The sequence below is a fragment of the Trichoplusia ni genome, chromosome 9 (assembly GCF_003590095.1).
Source record: "Trichoplusia ni isolate ovarian cell line Hi5 chromosome 9, tn1, whole genome shotgun sequence".
In the NCBI taxonomy this organism is placed as follows: Eukaryota; Metazoa; Arthropoda; class Insecta; order Lepidoptera; family Noctuidae; genus Trichoplusia; species Trichoplusia ni.
In genome coordinates this window covers 7682669-7701646 of record NC_039486.1, presented here as the reverse complement: position 1 = coordinate 7701646, position 18978 = coordinate 7682669, and the positions used below count along the sequence as shown (strand labels likewise).

Here is an 18978-nt window from a genome sequence, read left to right as displayed (position 1 = left end):
TAGCTCGTACAGCTTCTACATTCAAGTACTTCGAGTATTTTTGGTTAAAATAATTGTATCCTACATTTCGAGCAAATTATGATATTTGGTTTTATATTTGGATAGGTAATTGATTTTCTCAGTCCCCTTTATTTACTCTCTGACTAAAAGTAAACAGATGAGACTGAATTCTATGGTAACAGGAGTGAACAGTGAACTAAAGTTATGTGACACGTCACGACTTCATGTTTGCACTTCGTTTGACAACAGCTGGCTGTCATAAGTTTTCGATAGAGTTTCCAGTGAATTAGAGTGTTATTATATGATAGATTTTACTCTTGTCCATCAATGAGTTGTAAATTATATCCTTAAACAAATTTATATACGTTACCGAAAATATAGCATGCGATGCTCCCTCGTCGGCGAAACATCGGAGGTGTGACAGAGAGATTACCTTCGGAAAACGATTTGGATTCTTACAGTAAATTAGACAAAAAAGGGATTCAAGCTTCTAATAATACTAGTGTATACAACCCGTTTTCGAAAATACAAGTAAAGCCAGTGCAGTCTAACCATTTTGTTGACACCGACATAACATTTGATATTCTCCAGGAATTTGTGTTTGAGCCAGTTATGGCTGCTAGAGACAGGACAAATGAATTTATATCAGCCGTACGGAGTCTGCAAGGCAGGACCTTGGCAAGGCCTGTTGTCAGGGATGAAAGAAAAGCCCAAATACTTGAGACTTACTCTCAATTTATGAGCATGGCCAAAGTTATTAGCAAGAACATAACCAGCACCTATGCTAAACTTGAAAAGTTAGCTATGTGTAAGTATTTATTATGAAGTGTCATTATGGGAATGAATCACCAAATATATTACACAAAGTATCTAAGTGAACTACGAACTTACTTTAAACAATTATGATGTTATGGTGAAATTGGTTCTTAACAAAATAATTTATTCTTTTTAATGTATTTTTCAACATTATCAGTACTGCTTGTTTTATAATTTCTTGTTGTTTCATCAGTGGCAAAGAAGAAATCATTATTTGATGACCGACCAACTGAGATTCAAGAACTCACTTATATCATCAAAGGAGATTTGAGTTCCCTTAACCAGCAAATTGCAAGACTGGGTGAGATGCCTCGGGGACGTCGCAGTATGCACAGTCACTCATCCAGTGTTGTGCTGGCTTTACAATCACGTTTGGCTTCTATGAGCAATCAATTTAAACAGGTAAATAATTTTTGTAAAGTAATTTTAATATAATATAGAATTTCCCAACCATAGCATATTGTAATCAAATGAATTGTTGTTTATTAGATTAGTACAAATTAAAGTACAATCTTTATTTGCAGATGATCAATGTTTCAACTATCCTTCATATTGTTATATTTCATGTTTTTTAAATATTTTAGGTTCTTGAAGTCAGATCAGAAAATTTAAAACACCAGAACAACAGACGTGAACAATTCTCAAGAGTAGCTCCATTGGTTAAGGAGGTGCCATCTCTTCTGCAGCAAGATGATGTCAGTATTGACCTTGGAGATGCACCAAGCATGCAAACACAACAATTAGCTATGAGGGATGACTCAGACACTTATGTGCAACAAAGAGCTGAAACAATGCATAACATTGAGAGTACTATAGTTGAGTTAGGAGGTATATTCCAACAGCTAGCACATATGGTGAAAGAGCAGGATGAAGCTATTGGCAGGATTGATGCCAATATTCAAGAAGCAGAAATGAATGTTGAAGCAGGCCACAGAGAAATAATGAAATACTTCCAAAGCATCACTAGCAACAGAGCTCTAATGTTCAAAGTTTTTGGTGTATTGATATTCTTTTTTATATTTTTTGTTGTTGTCATGGCCTAAAGTTGCTTTGGTTTTATTGCAAAAATATATCATATTCAAATATAGTTATATTAAATTTGTGGGTAATTAAAAACTGGTGAATAAAATATCATTTCCTCTCTGATCATCAAATTCATAAATAATAGAAAATTACCAGCACTTGTGCAAGTTACTTGGTAGCTTCTGGTTTCATGTTTTTGTTAACATGTATGTGATTTAGATCCCAACAAAATGTATAAAAGTTAGGTTTATATAGAAATGTTCCAATTATATTGGTTAATCATAAAATTCGCTCTGCTTGTGACTTGCCACCTAAATGCTATAGAAAAGAATCAATTTTCTGTTTATTCCATTTTGTTCATTGATGACTTTGTTATACTATATTATTATAAAACGGGCTAATGTGGTCCGCGCTGTTGGCGAGACATAGTGCAGCGGGTTTTCTAATGACACTCTTAAACAGTCAAAAAACTATTTGTATTAATTGCACGATCGTTAGAAACAAATTTAGCCGTAATAATTAAACAATTGGCTTTTCATTTAGTATTTTAGTTCAGTTTTTGAATGTCTTAAACAAATCCGCTGCGCTGCGGTCGACCAACTTTGTGAGGACTCTTAAGATGTCAACAAACAATCATAAACTTAGTAAATACGCATAAGATTAAATTATCGAAAAAGTATATTCATAACGTAAAACTGCCTGTGTTCTGCAAGAAGTTATACGCCGCTTCTGAGTGAAATAATAGTTTGTTTACAATGGTTGCTGGTGATTTAACTGAATGCACCATGAACTTACAATCTCAACTTTGAGGTCATAAAATTAGTTTCAATATTATAAATGACTAGCCAATGTAGCTAAGAAAGCATATAAAATCGTTTAATCGCAAAAGGTGCTTCACAGATTCACAGGCCACACTAAGAAAGATAAGGAACTTGGTAAACTCATAAAGTTATTTATTATAAAACGGGTAGGATAATATACATTTACACTAAACGCAACTTTAAAATGTATTGTTACATTGACAAAGAAAATGTTGACGCTTAATAAGCTCACAATTAAACATGTAATATAGAAAATCCAACAGTAAAATTGAAATTTTATGCAAATGGGATTTGTAAAATATTATAAATAAAATAACTTTAATCATGTTTATAGTTTTTTCACTACCCAATACAACACTTTAGGTGAAGACAATTAGATTTTTATTATAAAACATGTACCTACTTTTTGCTTTACTACAATATTGTTCTAATATACTTAAACTTTATCATATTCATCACTTGTAAATAAAACACTGAAAAACTAAAATAATTACATTATTTATTAAAAAAAATCATTATTACTAACTTAACAAAACATTTTATTGATAGTGAAGATCTTACTTCTAATAATTTTGGTATTGTTGATGATTTTGCATTACTGATCACATAGTTTGCAATAGCTACAAACTAGTTTTGTTGTGTTTAATACAACTAATCGAATTCTCATAACTACATTACTTATTCACTATACATTAAAATATTTTTATTCGTAACATAATATATATCAAGCTTAGCATTATTACGATAAGGTCACTTGTGCATAGATATAAGTAAAAAAATAAGCCATTTTTAACATAATACAAATACACTCATTACGAACCGCAGCTCATACACTCATCTCTGTTCTGTAGAGAACAAGTAATGGCCGCCATATTAGCATCATCGACTTCCGTTTTACCATTCATGGCTTTATTCTTAACTTTCGATTTGTCAACAGTAAACTGTATAGCATTGGCTGCAGGTTTTGTCCTTAAATAATACATTCCAGTTTTCAAGCCCATTTTCCATGCATAAAAATGAATTGATGTCAATTTACCATAATTTGGTTCAGCAACATGAATATTGAATGATTGACTTTGATCAATAAATGCTCCTCTGTCGGCTGCCATTTGAATTGTTGTTTTTACAGAAATCTCCCAAACAGTTTTATACAAGTCTCTAATGTCCTTAGGTATGGCCTCAATATTTTGAATAGATCCATTGTTATGGATAATGAGATTCTTCATTTCCTCATCCCATAAATCTGCATCAGTTAAATCTCGTAAGAGATGATGATTTACTACTTGGAACTCACCAGACAAAACACGTCTTTGGTAAATGTTTGATGTGAATGGTTCAAATGACTCATTATTACCTAAAATTTGTGCAGTTGATGCAGTTGGCATTGGGGCTAACAGAAGTGAATTTCTAAGACCATGCTTTGCTATTTTTTCTTTGAGTGATGCCCAGTCCCATAAATCTGTGGGTACTTTATTCCACATGTCATACTGTAGGACACCTTGGCTTGCTGGGCTGCCTTCATAGGTTTCATAAGCTCCATTTTTCTCAGCTAACTCACAACTAGCTTCCAGTGCTCCATAATAAATTGTCTCAAATATCTGTTGATTTAATTTTATTGCTGCTTCACTTTCGTATGGTAATCTCATTAATACAAAAGCATCTGCCAACCCTTGGACTCCAATACCGATAGGTCTGTGTCTCATGTTTGAATTTCTCGCCTCTGGCACAGGATAATAATTTACATCAATTATTTTATTTAAATTTTGTGTTATTATTTTCGCAACTTCTTTCAATTTAATAAAATTGTATGATTTATCTTCATTAACAAACATATTTAGTGCAATAGAAGCCAGATTGCACACAGCAATTTCATCAGCTGAAGTATATTCAACGATTTCAGTGCAAAGATTACTGCATTTAATAGTACCCAAATTCTTTTGGTTACTTTTTCGGTTGCATGAATCTTTGTAAAGCATGTATGGAGTACCAGTTTCTACCTGTGCTTCAATAATTGCTTTCCATAAAACTTGAGCTCTTACTTGTTTTACAAAACGCCCTTCCTTTTCATACTTCTCATACAAAGTATCAAATTCTTCACCCCAGCAATCAGCTAGGCCAGGACATTCATGTGGGCACATGATACTCCAATCTTGATTACTCTCAACTCTCCTCATGAATAAATCAGGAATCCACAGAGCATAAAACAATTCTCTGGCACGGACTTCCTCTTTGCCAGTGTTTTTCTTTAAGTCTAAGAATTCAAATATGTCAGCATGCCATGGTTCCAAGTAAATTGCAAAAGCACCAGGGCGCTTGTTTCCACCTTGATCAACATAACGGGCTGTGTTGTTGTAAACCCTCAACATGGGTACAAGGCCATTGGACACTCCATTTGTGCCAGCTATGTAAGTTCCTTTGGATCTAATGCAATGAACATGAAGGCCTATACCACCTGCAGATTTAGAAATCAAGGCACATTGCTTCAGTGTATCATAAATTCCTTCAATGCTATCATCCTTCATAGCTATCAGGAAACAGGAAGATAATTGTGGGCGAGGAGTAGCTGCTGAGAACAGAGTTGGACTTGCATGAGTAAAATATTTTTCTGACAGTAGATTATAGGTATTTATAGCGGCCTCTATATCTTCACCATGTATACCAATGGAAACCCGCATAAGCATGTGCTGTGGCCTTTCTGCTACCTAAAATCAAATTTAATTTAAAGTAAAGTCACATATTTACTTACGTAAACAATCTTCATGTACATTTTGTACATATGGATTAAATTATTCAACAGTTTTGTTGGGGTTTTAAACAAAAAGACACCAAGATGGTACACTCTTATTATTACAGTGTAAAATTCAATAATTACCTTGTTATTAATTTTCAACAAATAAGACCTTTCTAAAGTCTTGAATCCAAAATAGTTGTATTTAAAATCCCTGTCATAGACTATGGCAGAGTCCAGCTTCTCCTTATTTTTTACAATGATGTTGTAATGAAAATCTGATATCATTGGTGTTCTCTTTTTGGTATGAGGATTAACAATGTTGTATAGATCAGTCATCACATCTGAAAAGTATAGAAACACTTAAGGGCAAAATTCTTGGAAGGCCGATGATTATATAACACATTCTGTGAATGAAAGGGTAAGTTTGTTTAACTTAGTAAAAGACAAAAACTTATAACTGACACATATATGAGTTTGATAAAAAAAGACAGAAAAGAAATACATCCACTGTATTTCTTCAGTTATCCACTGTATCTTATATTTTTTGTCCAGGATGAAATGGATTAATTTCAATCCAGGCCAAGAATGGCACAATTAACATTACCTGAAAAATGTTTTTTGGTTTCTTTGTGTAGATTGGAGATGACCAGACGGGCAGCAAGTATAGCATAATCTGGATGATCAGTAGTCATGGTGGCTGCTGTTTCAGCTGCTAAGTTATCAAGCTCCACTGTTGTAACCCCAGAGTATATACCACTTATAACTTTTAATGTTATAGATACCTGTAAAAAAATACATATTATAAGGCCCTTTAGACAAAGGAAAAATAAATTACCAATCAATTATATTTTGAAATGAAAATGGAACACATTTATAGTCCCAACAAATTAGTTGTTTTACCTGAATGAATTGTTTAAGCTAACCTTAAACATTAAATTCTACTCATTAGAGTTACTTACTGGATCTACAAAGTCCATATTTAACCCATAGCATAATTTCTTAATCCTTGATGTTATCTTGTCAATATGAACCTCTTCCATTCTTCCACCTACAAACAGTCCAAATAAATTATATAAGTGGGTATTTTATTTTACGGTATTGTATGCAGTAAAAACTTCATATATTTCATTTAAAACTTACATTACTTATGTAAAAAAATGTTAAGTATATAATAATATTGTATAGCTATATATACTTAATAATATTGTATACTATTATAATCTATATTCTGAAGCATTACACTAAGTGGGTTTGATATAAAATTATGTGAGAATTACATCCTTGAACAGGTTTGCTTGTAATAAATATTCCATTCCAATTTAAATCAAAAAACTTTTTTTCTAACAAGCTTCTCATACTGGTCTAATAAGGAAAATCTTTATAGTTAGTTTTTAACTGCTTCTATATCCTAATCCTGTTTACCTGCATATATACCTACACCATGCAGCTACCGGGGTCATGAAAACCTGTTAAAACTACTTAAAACTTGTTTCCCACTTTAAACACGTTTTATAACACGATGTTTAGAAATTATCCCAACATAGAATTTTATGTCAGCCCTATTAGATTTTATTCAGCTAGGGCACGATAAGTAGTCGGCGGGCATATTACACAAAAGTGAGATAAGTAGGTACATGAATTCGTACAAAAGTAAAAAAATGATACTATTTCGCCATTGGCATTGGCGAAGGTTAGATTTTAATTATACGAAAAAGGTAATGTTGTAACTATAAAGGTCAATAAACTATAATTTATATCCGAGTTTGCGGCAAGTATAAGAATATGTAAAGACCTTACCTCTTTTCAGCACAAACAGTTTATTCAACTTGCCAACCATGATGACTTTATCAAAATTGTATTAAAAAACAATAACGTGCTGAGTACTGCTTAGGATATCGCGAATTTCCACAAAAGATATTGAAGATGTTTCTATCAACGTTCAATTATCACGACAAGACGAGAGATTAAAGTATTTATTCCTTTTTTGAAAGTCCTTTGTCCAGAATCGACATTGACCAACGAATTGAATGACGTTAATTATGGCGGGAAAAGAAGGACGACGCTATTCGGCCGTTCGGCGTCACAGATAAGTAAATATTCACATATGTTTTTACCATGGGTTATTATAGGGATTGTCCATGAATGCAAATTAAATGAAACATTTCCTTGGATTTAAGAAACATTGGAACACTTAAAACTAAAATTATTCTGAATAAACTCCTTGAAGTCACCAAAAACTTATCAGCAAAAAATATAATTGTTTTAAAAGATAACTAAAGTGCCTTTTAATGTAGTACGAAAATTGGTGGACCAATTTAACCTAACACTTCATTTAATTTTTTCATTCTCAATGATTTTTTAGTAGCATTTTTTGAATAGTCTTGTCATACACTTAATATCTGTAAGCATACAATAAAAGGTTACTAAACGTCTCCCGCAGTTCGGAATTTAATTTTTGTGTTGCGGGGGTTTCACAAATATTCGCGTATTATGCGCAGACACCCAAACTCAGAGCAAGCGTTCGTGAATAATCCAAATGTTTATCCTGCGTGGGGATCGAACCCTTGACATGTCGTATACACTGGCTTTGGCGTGTGCATGTACTGTAAAAGTGGGTTTACTATAAATATTATAACAAGTAATTACCTACTGTTACAATTTTTTTAATGCACTAGAGAGAGGCGGTATTGTGTTCCTAAAAAAGGATGAAAGAATACAATGATTATAATCACTGATAAATTATCAGTGTCAGTTGATAGAGATCGACTCTCAACCCAGGATTTTTTTTGTGTGATTATCATGATAATATGTTCGGTACCGGACGTAATGTATCTATAATATGTATTTATTTCGAACGCCATGCCGCGCAAAAGCTAAGCTGACGCCATGCTTGCTATACTACGAAATTACTACGAACGACAGTAGATTCGATCGCCATGGCAGATGACGTCACTTCCATTTGTCGAGGTGAATGAAAAGGCGGACTTTTGAAACAAGTTAGCGGGGTTAATTTTTAGAAAGCACTGAAAGTAGGTAATTGAAATATCAATCCTTGCTACGTTCGGTGAAGGCAAAATGCTGTCTGTTTAAATTAATAAGCCTGGGGCCAAAGTGCCCATACATGATCTTCATACCGTTTCTACATTCCTACAGTTTTAATTTATAAAAATATGAGCATGTTTATCACTATCAGTAGTGTTGTACACATGATACAAGCTTTGCCTTGTTAATATTAGTTCGAGTTGGTTGTAAAATATCTCTTTATGGGAGAATAGACACCTAGAATCCAAAGTAGAAGCAGAAATATTGTATACGGTAGAACGACGGAGAGACGGTAGAAACAAGACACGGATTTGAGAAAGGGTTGCTACCTCGGTCTTGTGATAATAGGTTTCTTATATTTTAATAATCTTTTTTTTCAGAAACAGATAAAACCTTTCCAAAATTCTTTTTTTGTATTTACTTTTCAATTACACTGCCACCCCGTATTCACCCCGTTATACGGTAATTACGAGCGCAATACTAATCAGACTATTGTACTATAAGTAAATGCTAATGTATGAAGGTCAATACCTAAGATATGCTGAAAAAGTATGCATGGAATGGAAATAAATTGGCAGGCAGAGCCTCGTCGCTCACTAAATGGGCTTCCTATGATACACCGCCACGATAAGCAGCATATAGGCTATTCCAGTCAAAGCAGCTACGGTTGTAGTAAAGTGCAACACCAATATCACAATCATCAATAACAGAACTGGAGTGGGTTTCTACGTTATTACGCCATTAGACACTGGTGGAATATTCCTATTAATAAATTAGACTTAAATTTTATAATTTTATTATCATTTAAGCTTATAAACATAATAATAACAATACAAAATAATAAAATTTGCCATTCGATATTGCAATATTACTTAAATAAATCTATTTAACTTATTCTATAGCTTCTCAATATTGGATATATTATGTCCAGGGCTTCATTAATTTCACCTCTTGTTTTGCCTCCTAAAATTAGTACATAAGAAGTTAGTTTATGCATTTTCAATTTAGGTAATAAATTAAAACAAATTGTAACTTGTTAGGTTGGTAATGTTGTGCCAAATATTAGTAAGGAATTACTGAAATAATGACATGTTTCAAGTCAAACACTTTCATCTGTATTTACTGTAGTTACTTGACAATCTGCTGTTTTTGAAAGGAAAACAGTTACAATTTACTTGAGCTAGACATAGGTTTAATACTATGGTCATACAAATAATTACCTGTGAATACTATCTTTCCATTAACAAATATTAATAAAACAACTCTAGGTCGCACCATTCTATAAACTAGACCAGGGAACAATTCTGGTTCATATGATGCAAATTGACCATGAGCCTGTTGTAATGCCTCTAACCTAATGGGAAATCTTAAATCAGCTGTGGCTATGAAATTTTGTATTTTAAAATCCAAGAACTTTGCCTGAAAAAGAAAAAAAAAATATACTGCTTATTTTATGTAAGTAATTAATTTTTTAGATATATTAACTTCTGGTTATTTAAAAACTTACAGGGTATCCAAGTTTATGTATAATTCGGGCAAATTTTCTTGCTGCTATATATGAATCATGTTCATTTCTTAGTCCTGTGCAGAGTACTTTTCCAGATCTATAAAAATGATTACATCTTATTGCTGTTAACACTGTTAAATAACTGCTGATCATATATTGCCATTTAATTTAATATTTTACATAATTTTTTTTCTGGAACTAAAAACTTACCTAAACACTAATGCTGTGGCTCTTGGATCAATCATTTTCATGACTACACCATGAAATCTGGCTGGATTGTATTCAGAAAAACGAGTTCTACAATAAATGTCCAATAGTTTTAACTCACAGCCAAGATGTACAGTTGAAACACAGTTCCTGAAATACAAATTTATTATTAATGTACCTACTATTGTAACTATTTATAATTATAATATACAGCTATGTCTAACTACTATGGCCTACAATCTAGACGTAATAGATTTTTGCTACTAATGTTATATTTAGAATTTTTTTTCATGGAAATAAACAGATTTAATTTTTTTATTTTTTAACTGATGCATGGGGCTATAGCAATGAGTATGACTGAGGTGCTATTTAAACTAGTATGAATAGACCCTAATTAGAACCTTACAGCTTTATAGGGATGTGATAGATAAGTTGTTAAAGTAACTTACTGAACTTTTATACTGTTTCTAGCTTGATTAGTTCCGCTAACCATAGGGGTGATAGCAGTCATGGCACTGTGTGGGTTAACAGCCTGTGGTGTGAAACTGCTGTGGGTAGGTGTTAGTGCCACCTCACCGGCCACATAAGACTGGGAACTTGGGATGGCTGGAGTGGCCGGTACCGACTTATTGGAGCCAATCTGACTTGGTGTTTGATGAATGTTTATGTTATTTCCATTGTTTGAGTTACTTATCTCTATCTGTAATGTAACCAATGGTTGTATTGATAAAATTATCGAAAGTTAAGGAGATATTTAAAATTAAACTGTATATTGTGCATGATTTATTTCTATGTTATTAAGGTCTATATTTTTTTCCTTTTTCTTATAATGTGTTCCCAGAGAGAAAAATATGCTGAAGAAGGTTACATAAAATCAGAATACCTCTTGGTTCATATTGGTGCTCCAGTCAGGTGTAGGTACTGATGGAGTTATACGTTTCTCCACACTTTCCATGGTTTGATCAGTTAATTTATCCATTTTAAAAATTACACGTGCTTTGTTTTTTCCGATAATGAATGTTGTAACTATAAAGGTACGCAAAGAATTATTCTGATACACATTATATTAAGTAACTTGCATAAAAGTCCTGTCTGATTTGATTTGCCGAGTTTTGTTCACTTCGAAATCGTTATAATGATTTTGAGCTGAGGCACGAACAGTTGGACACTTAACCGAAACCAGTTGCTGTGTGTGTGATGCTTGATAGTCTAGTTAACAAAATACTATTTTAATGAAACAAGAGATTGCGAAAATCCACGAGAGTAACAAAACTCTCAGACGGCGGTCAACAGTAGTCAACACGAATAAAAATAAAATTCTTCAATTTCGGTTTGATGCTTTATCTGTCAAAGACAGACAGCTCAGCTGTTGTCTATGTCTAGTCGTCTTTTATTCAATGGACTTAAGACACAGAGTACAGACTACAGACTAGCCTACGGGCTTTGAAAACGGGTGCTTGAAGTAGGGTTGAGGCTTTTATTTTAAAGTAAGTAATAAATCAATTGCTGCTAATTGAGGATGTCTTTTTTGACGCTTTGTAAATAATGTATATTTTTCTTTTTATATTGATATAGTTTTAAAAATGTAAATATTAGTTTAGTTTAATTTATTGTAGTAATAATTGAATTCACTCTTAATAAATTGATATTTATTGCTGGCTATTGTAATCAATAAAGCAATACCAAAGAAATCGGCGCATCGATTAAAAATCATTTTTTTTGGATTAATATTAACACTCTGTGCCAAAGATTGTCACTTTGACGATACATTTTTGGGTTCTGTGAATTCCGTAATCCGTGATACTTATATTTATTATCAGCAGGGCAGCGTAACCGTATCGAACTATCAGTATTCTGGCCTGTATAAACAATATACCTTAGTGTTTGTTGTTTAGAAGTGAAAACGATATATGATTTGTGGGTATCTTAGTCTACTGCAGGACATTGACTGAAACACATTTCTTTTAAAACAAATTTCAATAAAGTTATCTAAAAATGAATATGCAACAACGAGAAGAAAAGCAGCTTGAGACTACAATTCAGGCCATATTAAATAGAGTAAATGATTTGAAAACAGCCATTCAGTCTCTAATTAATAAGGTTGAAACAGAATATGAGACTATAAACTGGCCTACGTTCTTGGATAACTACGCTATTTTATCAGGACACGTAAGTATTATAATCTCGAAAGAAACAACTTAGTTTTATATCACTGTTTTTTTTAGATTTTTCATTATGTCGTTAAAATTCATCACTTAAACTAGTCACCTGTATAATGTTATAATGTTTACAGTTGACTGGATTGAGCAAAATATTACAAGCAGAACTGGCTGCGTCACTTAGATCTAGAATTGTGTTGCCACTACAACTTAGTTGTGAGCGGGATGAAGCTTTGGCTCGACTTACAGAGGGGCGGGTCCCAGCTTGTACCCATGATCTGGTCCCAGACTTGCTACGTACCAAACCTGAACCACAAGCTGAACAGAGACTTCAACAGTTTAATCACAAAGCCAGTACCCTAAGTTATGATACCGCACAGGTAATTTCTAATTTGTTTAGTTTCAAATTGTTTTTTGTTTACTATAATGCAAATATGTGTACCAATATGTCCTATAAACTAGTGTTACAATTGAACACCTATATAAAATTATGGGATGCAATAAAGAACTGAATTTAAGTATATATGTTGGTTTACAGAAACAAGTAGCTCAATTCACAAAAGTTGTAAGCCATGTTTGGGAAATAATATCTAAAGGAAAGGAAGACTGGGATGGAGAATCCATGAGATCAGCTGGTGAGTATATTTGATACATTCAGTTTTGCATACTATTCACCATAAACCAGAATAGGTATCTGCCAAAGGTCAGATAACACAATTTTTATGACTTTGATATAGGTCATAAAAATTGTGTCCTACAGTTTGGTCTGTGTATTTTGTCTGTAGTTTTGATGATTATCTCCTTTGGTATATGCAAAACTTAGCAGCTCCTTTAAGTTATTGTATCAAATACAATGGTATGGGAGAAAATTAAACAAATGGGTACATTGATGTATTAATGGATGTATCGAATGACTTCATGGCATTGGAAATGACTGCTGGATTGGTGTATATTGGTTGTGACTGAATTATTGTATATTTTTTGTAATCAGGGATGCAACCAACTCATAGTATTGCTGATACACATGCATTGGTGACTGCTGTGGGTACCGGCAAGGGACTACGGCCCGGCATTCCGTCGATAGTGCCACAGGGCGTGGCACCTGGAATGGGACCATCACGAGGTCCTACGCCACAACTAGGACAAGCTGCGCCTTCATTACCCAAAGCACCATCAGCTATTAAAACAAATATCAAAGCTGCAAATCAGATTCATCCTTATCAACGTTAATTACTAAAATAATAAAACCAATATTTTATTTAATTAGTTTTTTTATTTGGAATAAATATCCACTATATAATACTAATGTTATTTTACTCAAAAGGGAAATTATGCATGATAACTTTGTGGTTGCAACTATTTTTTTTTTGTTTAAGTTATTGATATTGTTCAATATTTTGTTAAACACTTATTAGTACACATCGCGGGAACCGGTTGCCCACGGGTGGTACAAAGCATTTACAATTATCTTGCATAGTTGCCCAGTTAACATAAAGACTTTTGTGATTGATAATATCAAGTGATATTACTAGAAAACAACATTTTTAGCAATTAACCGTATATTAGCAGACTTGCCATTAATACATTGTAGCATTACATTCTTATGTGCAAATATAATAAGCAAAACATTAAAGAGAAACGACAGTGAGAAGGCCACATTAAACATAAAATGAAATAATACAATTAAATTAATTTAATGTATTAACCTGAAACAAAAGGAAAGTAATTTTAGTAAATACACATCTATACTAATATATAAAGCTGAAGAGTTTGTTTGAACGCGCTAATCTCAGGAACTACTGGTCCAAATTGAAGAATTATTTCTGTCTGTTGAATAGACCATTAATCGAGGAAGGCTTTGGGGTATAAACCATCACGCTGCGACTAATAGGACCGAAGATACAATGGAAAATGTGAAAAAATCAGGATGGGTATAAATCATAACTTATATCTTCTTCTACCCACGGGAACGAAGTCGCGGGCAACAGCTAGTATTACATATTCAGTTTGATATCCATTTATAAGCAACAGACTTAAAAAAAAACAACATTTGTATATGTGTGATGTCCTACCACAGAAATCAGTGTTATTTACTTGACGCTTATAAAAAGAAACTTACGATGTCGTCAATCTTGAGTATAGCGCGTACGGTTTCTGTGGCGAGCCCGAGGGCCGAGGCGGTGACGTGCAGCGGCTGCAACACGTGCTCCTGGCGCATGTCGGTGACGCGGCCGCGCCGCACGTTCACGCCGGCGTTGGAGCCCGACCCGCTCTCCGCGCCGCGCGCGTGGGCTGCGCGCAGTTCCGTCACTGTCTCGATGGGGTTCAGACCTAGGACGAGTTCATTTTAAGTTTAAGGAGAAGTATTCACGACAAACTAGATACTAGTCGAAAGGCCCGCCAGCTTCGAACCATACGAACATTAAGTCGGGAAGAAAACTTTCCTCTGTTAATGCTGGGTATAAACTATCTGTAGTTGTTTTTCGTGAAAGAGGAACAAACATCCATAAACCAAGATCTCTGTTAAGAAGTAGTTACCGGCGTTTTCAGCAAGGGTGGAAGGTACGACTTCCAGGGCGTCGGCGTAGGCTCGGAGGCAGTAGTGGTCGGCGCCGGGCGCGGCGAGCGAGGCGCGGGCCAGCGCGGCGGCGGCGGCGGCCTCGGGCGCGCCCCCGCCCGCCAGCAGCGCGGGGCGGCGCGCCACGCAGCGCACGGCGCACAGCGCGTCGTGCAGCGAGCGCGCCGCCTCCGCCACCACGGCGCCGCTCGACCCGCGCACCAGCACCGACACCGTGCGCCCGCCCGCCGAGCAGCCGCTCATCTGCAACAGCGACCCGACAACTCAGCTTCATGTTACAATCGCCGCCGCCAACATTGCACTACAACTATGTAACATACACGTTATGCTCACCTTGATGTACTTGCCGGCGGGTTCGTTAACCTCTTCGACTAAATCAACATTAACAAGATTTTCCGCCGTGAAATGATCCAGTGATGCAATAGGTCTGCATCCAAGAGTTTTGCACACAAACTCAATGTCTTCACGTTCAATGTCCTTGATTACCATAGTCTTAATTTTGTCCAAAAAGTGGATTGCCAAGTCACTAAGTGCATCTCTGTAAAACATAACTTTTATTTAATTTTTACTATTACAGTATTAAGTATAGTGCCATCTATTCAAACTTGGAAATTACCTCAGAATAGATTTTTGTACCAGTAGTACATTACAACCAGCTTTTTTGATTTGCTTGACAATGTTTAAGATATATTGGCGTTCTTCTTTCAAAACACGGTCCATAGCAGCATAATCTGACACAATGACATTGTGGTCCATCTGTAAGTATTTGTATAGTAATAATTTTATATTAAGGTATTTGTATGTCTTATTAATGCATTATATATCATAATGATAGATTAAGGAAACTTACATCTGTTTTTGGAGGTGAAATACAGAACTGAATAAGTCCAACTTTTGCTTTCTCAATCCTGTGTGGTCCATTGACATTGGATGCACGATGAGGGATGACAAGTCCCTGGATAAGCTCTGTGTCTTCAACAGTGCCTCCAATACGCTCAATAACTTTCACGTCACGGAGGTCAACACGCGCGCCCACGCCGCCAACAATTGGTTCCATTACTACCAGAGAAAAAATGAATACAGTTTTAACTACAGGCATTTTCTATTATATTTTTTTAAACCAAGCACTCCTTTGAGATGCTCCCTCTCAGTTAGTTACAAGACAACTGCAGTATCATCATCAGCCTAGCCTTTTCCCAACTATGTTGGGGTCGGCTACCAGTCCAACCGGTTTCAGCTAAGTACCATTGTTTTACAAGGAGCAACTGCCTATCTGACATCCTCAACCCAGTTACTTGGGCAACACAATACCCCTTGGTTAGACTGGCCGTCAGACTTTTCAAGCTTCTGACTACCAGTAACGACTGTCAAAGATGTAGGAATAACAGCCAGGACCCACATTTTAACGTGCCTTCCGAAACACGGAGGAACTCGTTATGACAAAGATGGTCACCCATCTACAGACCAACCGCGTCAAGCATAGCTTAACCTGTGATCGAATCAGTTATGCAGTTATAGCCACGAGCTCCTCACAACAACAACTCCAGACAACTGCAGTATATTTAATCTAATTCCTTATGTAAATTTTTAAGGCAATAGGCCTCTTTTAAGGGACAGACACTTCACATAAGATACTGACCTGCACAGATAGCTTCCACAGCAATAGGAGCAAGGATTGTGGAGTGCTGTGATACTACTTTAGAGTTCAGGGAAGTTGCTGCTGCTTTCAACAGGGCTTTTGTGTTTGATAGATCCACTGGTGTAGACATACCTTCCACAACCTAGAAATAAATAACAGTTCATTAGTTTTGGGTTAACAACCGACTCATTCTAATCCACTCAAGAGGTTTTATTAATTATATTATGACAGCAAAAAAGAAAGATATACTGATGGCAATCATACAAAACCAAGGCAAATTGCTACTGAAAACAACAAAAAAATCCTATTTACCTGTAAAGCCATTTGCAAGGCTTTTTGGAATCCATCTGAAATCACTGTTGGGTGAATTCCTTTCTGCAGAAGTTTTTCAGCAGCATCAAGTAAAGCACCAGCAATTACAACAACTGAAGTTGTGCCATCACCAGCCTCTATGTCTTGGGCACGGGACAGTTCCACCAGCTGAAATAGGTTATTGACATGAGAAACATTATTCTAAAACAGTTAATTAATTACCTACTTAAATAAATAATGTTATGTGTTACCATTTTTGCAGCTGGGTGAATCACACTCATTTGCTTCAAAATTGTGGCACCATCATTTGTAATTGTTACTTCACCATTGCTGGCCTGGATCTGGAAACATAATGATGACATTGACAAATAGGCCATGAAAGTGTTTTTAATCATAAAATAACATGTCTCTGCATGTATTAAAAATCCTTTTACTACACATTAAAATTGGCTTCACTTTGTTAGTATTATCAATACATTATTAAGTATATTCATGAAGAAATATCATTTCGATAAATATTATGTCATGATTTATCATGTACATTCAGAAATACAAAACAAAACCTACATTTGAATATATTATATTTGTTTATAAAATAAAAATTACCATTTTATCCATACCACGAGGTCCCAAGCTTGTGCGGATGGCATCAGATACAGCTGAAATTTTTTATGTATTAATTATTTATATATTATGTTATTTCCATTAATGCTTATTGCTTAATAGCTTATTGAGAAACTGAAAAGTTTGGAAGGAGAAGGGCCTTTACCCGGCATGGGATCTTCACAGGCTAATTGAAAAAATATTTAATGTCTCCTCTGTTTACAAGTACTGCTGAGTACTTCATAGCACACTAATGGTCTGAGAAAATCCATTTAATCCCTTATTTAAAACTAGATACGAATATTATTCTCATTACTGCTTTAATTCAATATTTTATGAACGAAGTAATGAGTCATGTTGCTGCATAAATTTTATAATGGATTTCAAAATTTAATTTGGATATGTTGTGGGTGCACATACTTATAGTAGATTTCTGACTAATCACTCAACAATTTCTACATTACACTTACGTACAATTACACTTACAATTTCTAATTCAAGTCTATTTAACTGTGAATTCATCATTAAAATGTTCAAAAAGTAGTTTTGGTCTAATTTCATTACACTCCTGTACTTTACATAAACACTTCCAGAAAGTGCTCAATATTTTATCATTTAACCAAATAAGAGTCGTTTTAAATAATTTATTATCATCTTCACTAGAGATAAAACCATAGATTTTCGAGAACATCACGGGATTATTTTCCAATCAAACAATGAAAATAATGAATATTTGCATAAAATTCTGACAACTCGGTCATTATCCAAGCGCAAAGTTTTCGAAAGTCTATTATAAAAAGTTGTTTAAGTCATAAATAGCTAGAATTCATTAGTTTAATTTACAGATGTTTTTACCTTTAGCGGCATTTATATTGCTAAGCCTTATGTCAGTTGGCTTGCTTTTATCTTTGTACACAGCTGAATTAACTTTAGCAGAATCACCACCAGCTTTCGGAGCCATAATTGAAAATGTATTTCTTTACTTTAAAACAGTAAAATTAAAGATGAAAACAGATTGAGATTTCAGAATCCGAATAACTTTTGTTTTCAATTTCTTACTGAATTGACACTTGACAGTTGAATGACGTGACCATAGACTTCATTAAGAACTTAGAAAATCCCATAGACATGATAAGACGTTCAGAATCCATATATTTTTCCATGGAATAAATCATTTGTGTCGACTAAAAAAACGCATTAACTTGTGATCTAAAACCACTAATTGATTCTGTAACATCATATTCGTACATAGAACATGAAAAAAAAAAAAACATTTTATAAAAACAAATATGACTCCCGCATTATGGAATTTTATCTTTGTGTCGTGGGGGGTTTCACGGAGCACAAACATTTCAGTCACATGCAGTGATGCACAAACCGCACTTGGCGCACTGTAGGACGTGTGTTAGGCTTGGTGACCTATACCACTTGTCTCTCCGTAGTCTATGTATATTTATACCACAACAGTCACTCGGAACACGCTTACAACACGGTTTTAGTAAATATTTAAATTTCACAATAACTCATTCCCCAATCTCTT

The 18978-nt window shown here is 34.6% G+C and overlaps 5 protein-coding genes across 5 annotated transcripts; 2 read left to right on the top strand and 3 right to left on the bottom strand.

Moving 5' to 3' along the window:
- Positions 1-217: 217 nt before the first annotated feature.
- Positions 218-2989, top strand: LOC113497122 (syntaxin-5). Its single transcript, XM_026876512.1, has 3 exons — positions 218-808; positions 1010-1218; positions 1401-2989. Exons 1-3 carry the CDS (start codon positions 388-390, stop codon positions 1857-1859), a joined length of 1089 nt encoding a protein of 362 aa, XP_026732313.1. The 5' UTR covers positions 218-387; the 3' UTR covers positions 1860-2989.
- A 241-nt stretch (positions 2990-3230) lies between these two features.
- On the bottom strand, positions 3231-7531 carry LOC113497121 (ribonucleoside-diphosphate reductase large subunit). Its single transcript, XM_026876511.1, has 5 exons — positions 7189-7531; positions 6351-6439; positions 5996-6173; positions 5533-5732; positions 3231-5362 (listed from the first exon to the last, which is right to left on the bottom strand). Exons 1-5 carry the CDS (start codon positions 7226-7228, stop codon positions 3473-3475), a joined length of 2397 nt encoding a protein of 798 aa, XP_026732312.1. The 5' UTR covers positions 7229-7531; the 3' UTR covers positions 3231-3472.
- A 1729-nt stretch (positions 7532-9260) lies between these two features.
- Positions 9261-11512, bottom strand: LOC113497124 (TATA-box-binding protein-like). The gene is made up of 6 exons (XM_026876514.1): positions 11031-11512; positions 10597-10847; positions 10151-10297; positions 9941-10037; positions 9654-9852; positions 9261-9396 (listed from the first exon to the last, which is right to left on the bottom strand). Exons 1-6 carry the CDS (start codon positions 11124-11126, stop codon positions 9320-9322), a joined length of 867 nt encoding a protein of 288 aa, XP_026732315.1. The 5' UTR covers positions 11127-11512; the 3' UTR covers positions 9261-9319.
- A 366-nt stretch (positions 11513-11878) lies between these two features.
- Positions 11879-13569, top strand: LOC113497143 (mediator of RNA polymerase II transcription subunit 8). The gene is made up of 4 exons (XM_026876537.1): positions 11879-12316; positions 12441-12686; positions 12845-12941; positions 13298-13569. The coding sequence occupies exons 1-4, from the start codon at positions 12143-12145 to the stop codon at positions 13534-13536; spliced, it is 756 nt and encodes a 251-aa protein (XP_026732338.1). The 5' UTR covers positions 11879-12142; the 3' UTR covers positions 13537-13569.
- LOC113497142 (T-complex protein 1 subunit delta) lies at positions 13560-18531 on the bottom strand. Its single transcript, XM_026876536.1, has 11 exons — positions 18294-18531; positions 17442-17494; positions 17087-17176; positions 16836-17003; positions 16524-16665; positions 15735-15943; positions 15501-15640; positions 15218-15422; positions 14845-15127; positions 14426-14637; positions 13560-14012 (listed from the first exon to the last, which is right to left on the bottom strand). The coding sequence occupies exons 1-11, from the start codon at positions 18397-18399 to the stop codon at positions 13995-13997; spliced, it is 1626 nt and encodes a 541-aa protein (XP_026732337.1). The 5' UTR covers positions 18400-18531; the 3' UTR covers positions 13560-13994.
- Between the last annotated feature and the right edge of the window lie 447 nt (positions 18532-18978).

Bases quoted from the DNA above. Each gene is read 5' to 3' on its own strand.
- LOC113497122 (XM_026876512.1), top strand. From the start codon at position 388: ATGCTCCCTCGTCGGCGAAACATCGGAGGTGTGACAGAGAGATTACCT. The intron at 809-1,009 runs GTAAGTATTTAT...TTGTTTCATCAG, and splicing joins ACTTGAAAAGTTAGCTATGT to TGGCAAAGAAGAAATCATTA. The intron at 1,219-1,400 runs GTAAATAATTTT...TAAATATTTTAG, and splicing joins TGAGCAATCAATTTAAACAG to GTTCTTGAAGTCAGATCAGA.
- LOC113497121 (XM_026876511.1), bottom strand. From the start codon at position 7,228: ATGGTTGGCAAGTTGAATAAACTGTTTGTGCTGAAAAGAG. The intron at 6,174-6,350 runs GTAAGTAACTCT...ATTTTTTTACAG, and splicing joins ATATGGACTTTGTAGATCCA to GTATCTATAACATTAAAAGT. The intron at 5,363-5,532 runs GTAATTATTGAA...ATTTGATTTTAG, and splicing joins TGTTGAAAATTAATAACAAG to GTAGCAGAAAGGCCACAGCA.
- LOC113497124 (XM_026876514.1), bottom strand. From the start codon at position 11,126: ATGGATAAATTAACTGATCAAACCATGGAAAGTGTGGAGAAACGTATA. The intron at 10,298-10,596 runs GTAAGTTACTTT...TTTGTATTTCAG, and splicing joins AGAAACAGTATAAAAGTTCA to GAACTGTGTTTCAACTGTAC. The intron at 9,397-9,653 runs GTAATTATTTGT...TACTAATTTTAG, and splicing joins TGGAAAGATAGTATTCACAG to GAGGCAAAACAAGAGGTGAA.
- LOC113497143 (XM_026876537.1), top strand. From the start codon at position 12,143: ATGAATATGCAACAACGAGAAGAAAAGCAGCTTGAGACTACAATTCAG. The intron at 12,317-12,440 runs GTAAGTATTATA...TAATGTTTACAG, and splicing joins ACGCTATTTTATCAGGACAC to TTGACTGGATTGAGCAAAAT. The intron at 12,942-13,297 runs GTGAGTATATTT...TTTTGTAATCAG, and splicing joins AGAATCCATGAGATCAGCTG to GGATGCAACCAACTCATAGT.
- LOC113497142 (XM_026876536.1), bottom strand. From the start codon at position 18,399: ATGGCTCCGAAAGCTGGTGGTGATTCTGCTAAAGTTAATTCAGCTGTG. The intron at 17,004-17,086 runs GTAACACATAAC...AACCTATTTCAG, and splicing joins TTCACCCAGCTGCAAAAATG to CTGGTGGAACTGTCCCGTGC. The intron at 15,641-15,734 runs GTAAGTTTCCTT...AAATACTTACAG, and splicing joins TTTCACCTCCAAAAACAGAT to ATGGACCACAATGTCATTGT.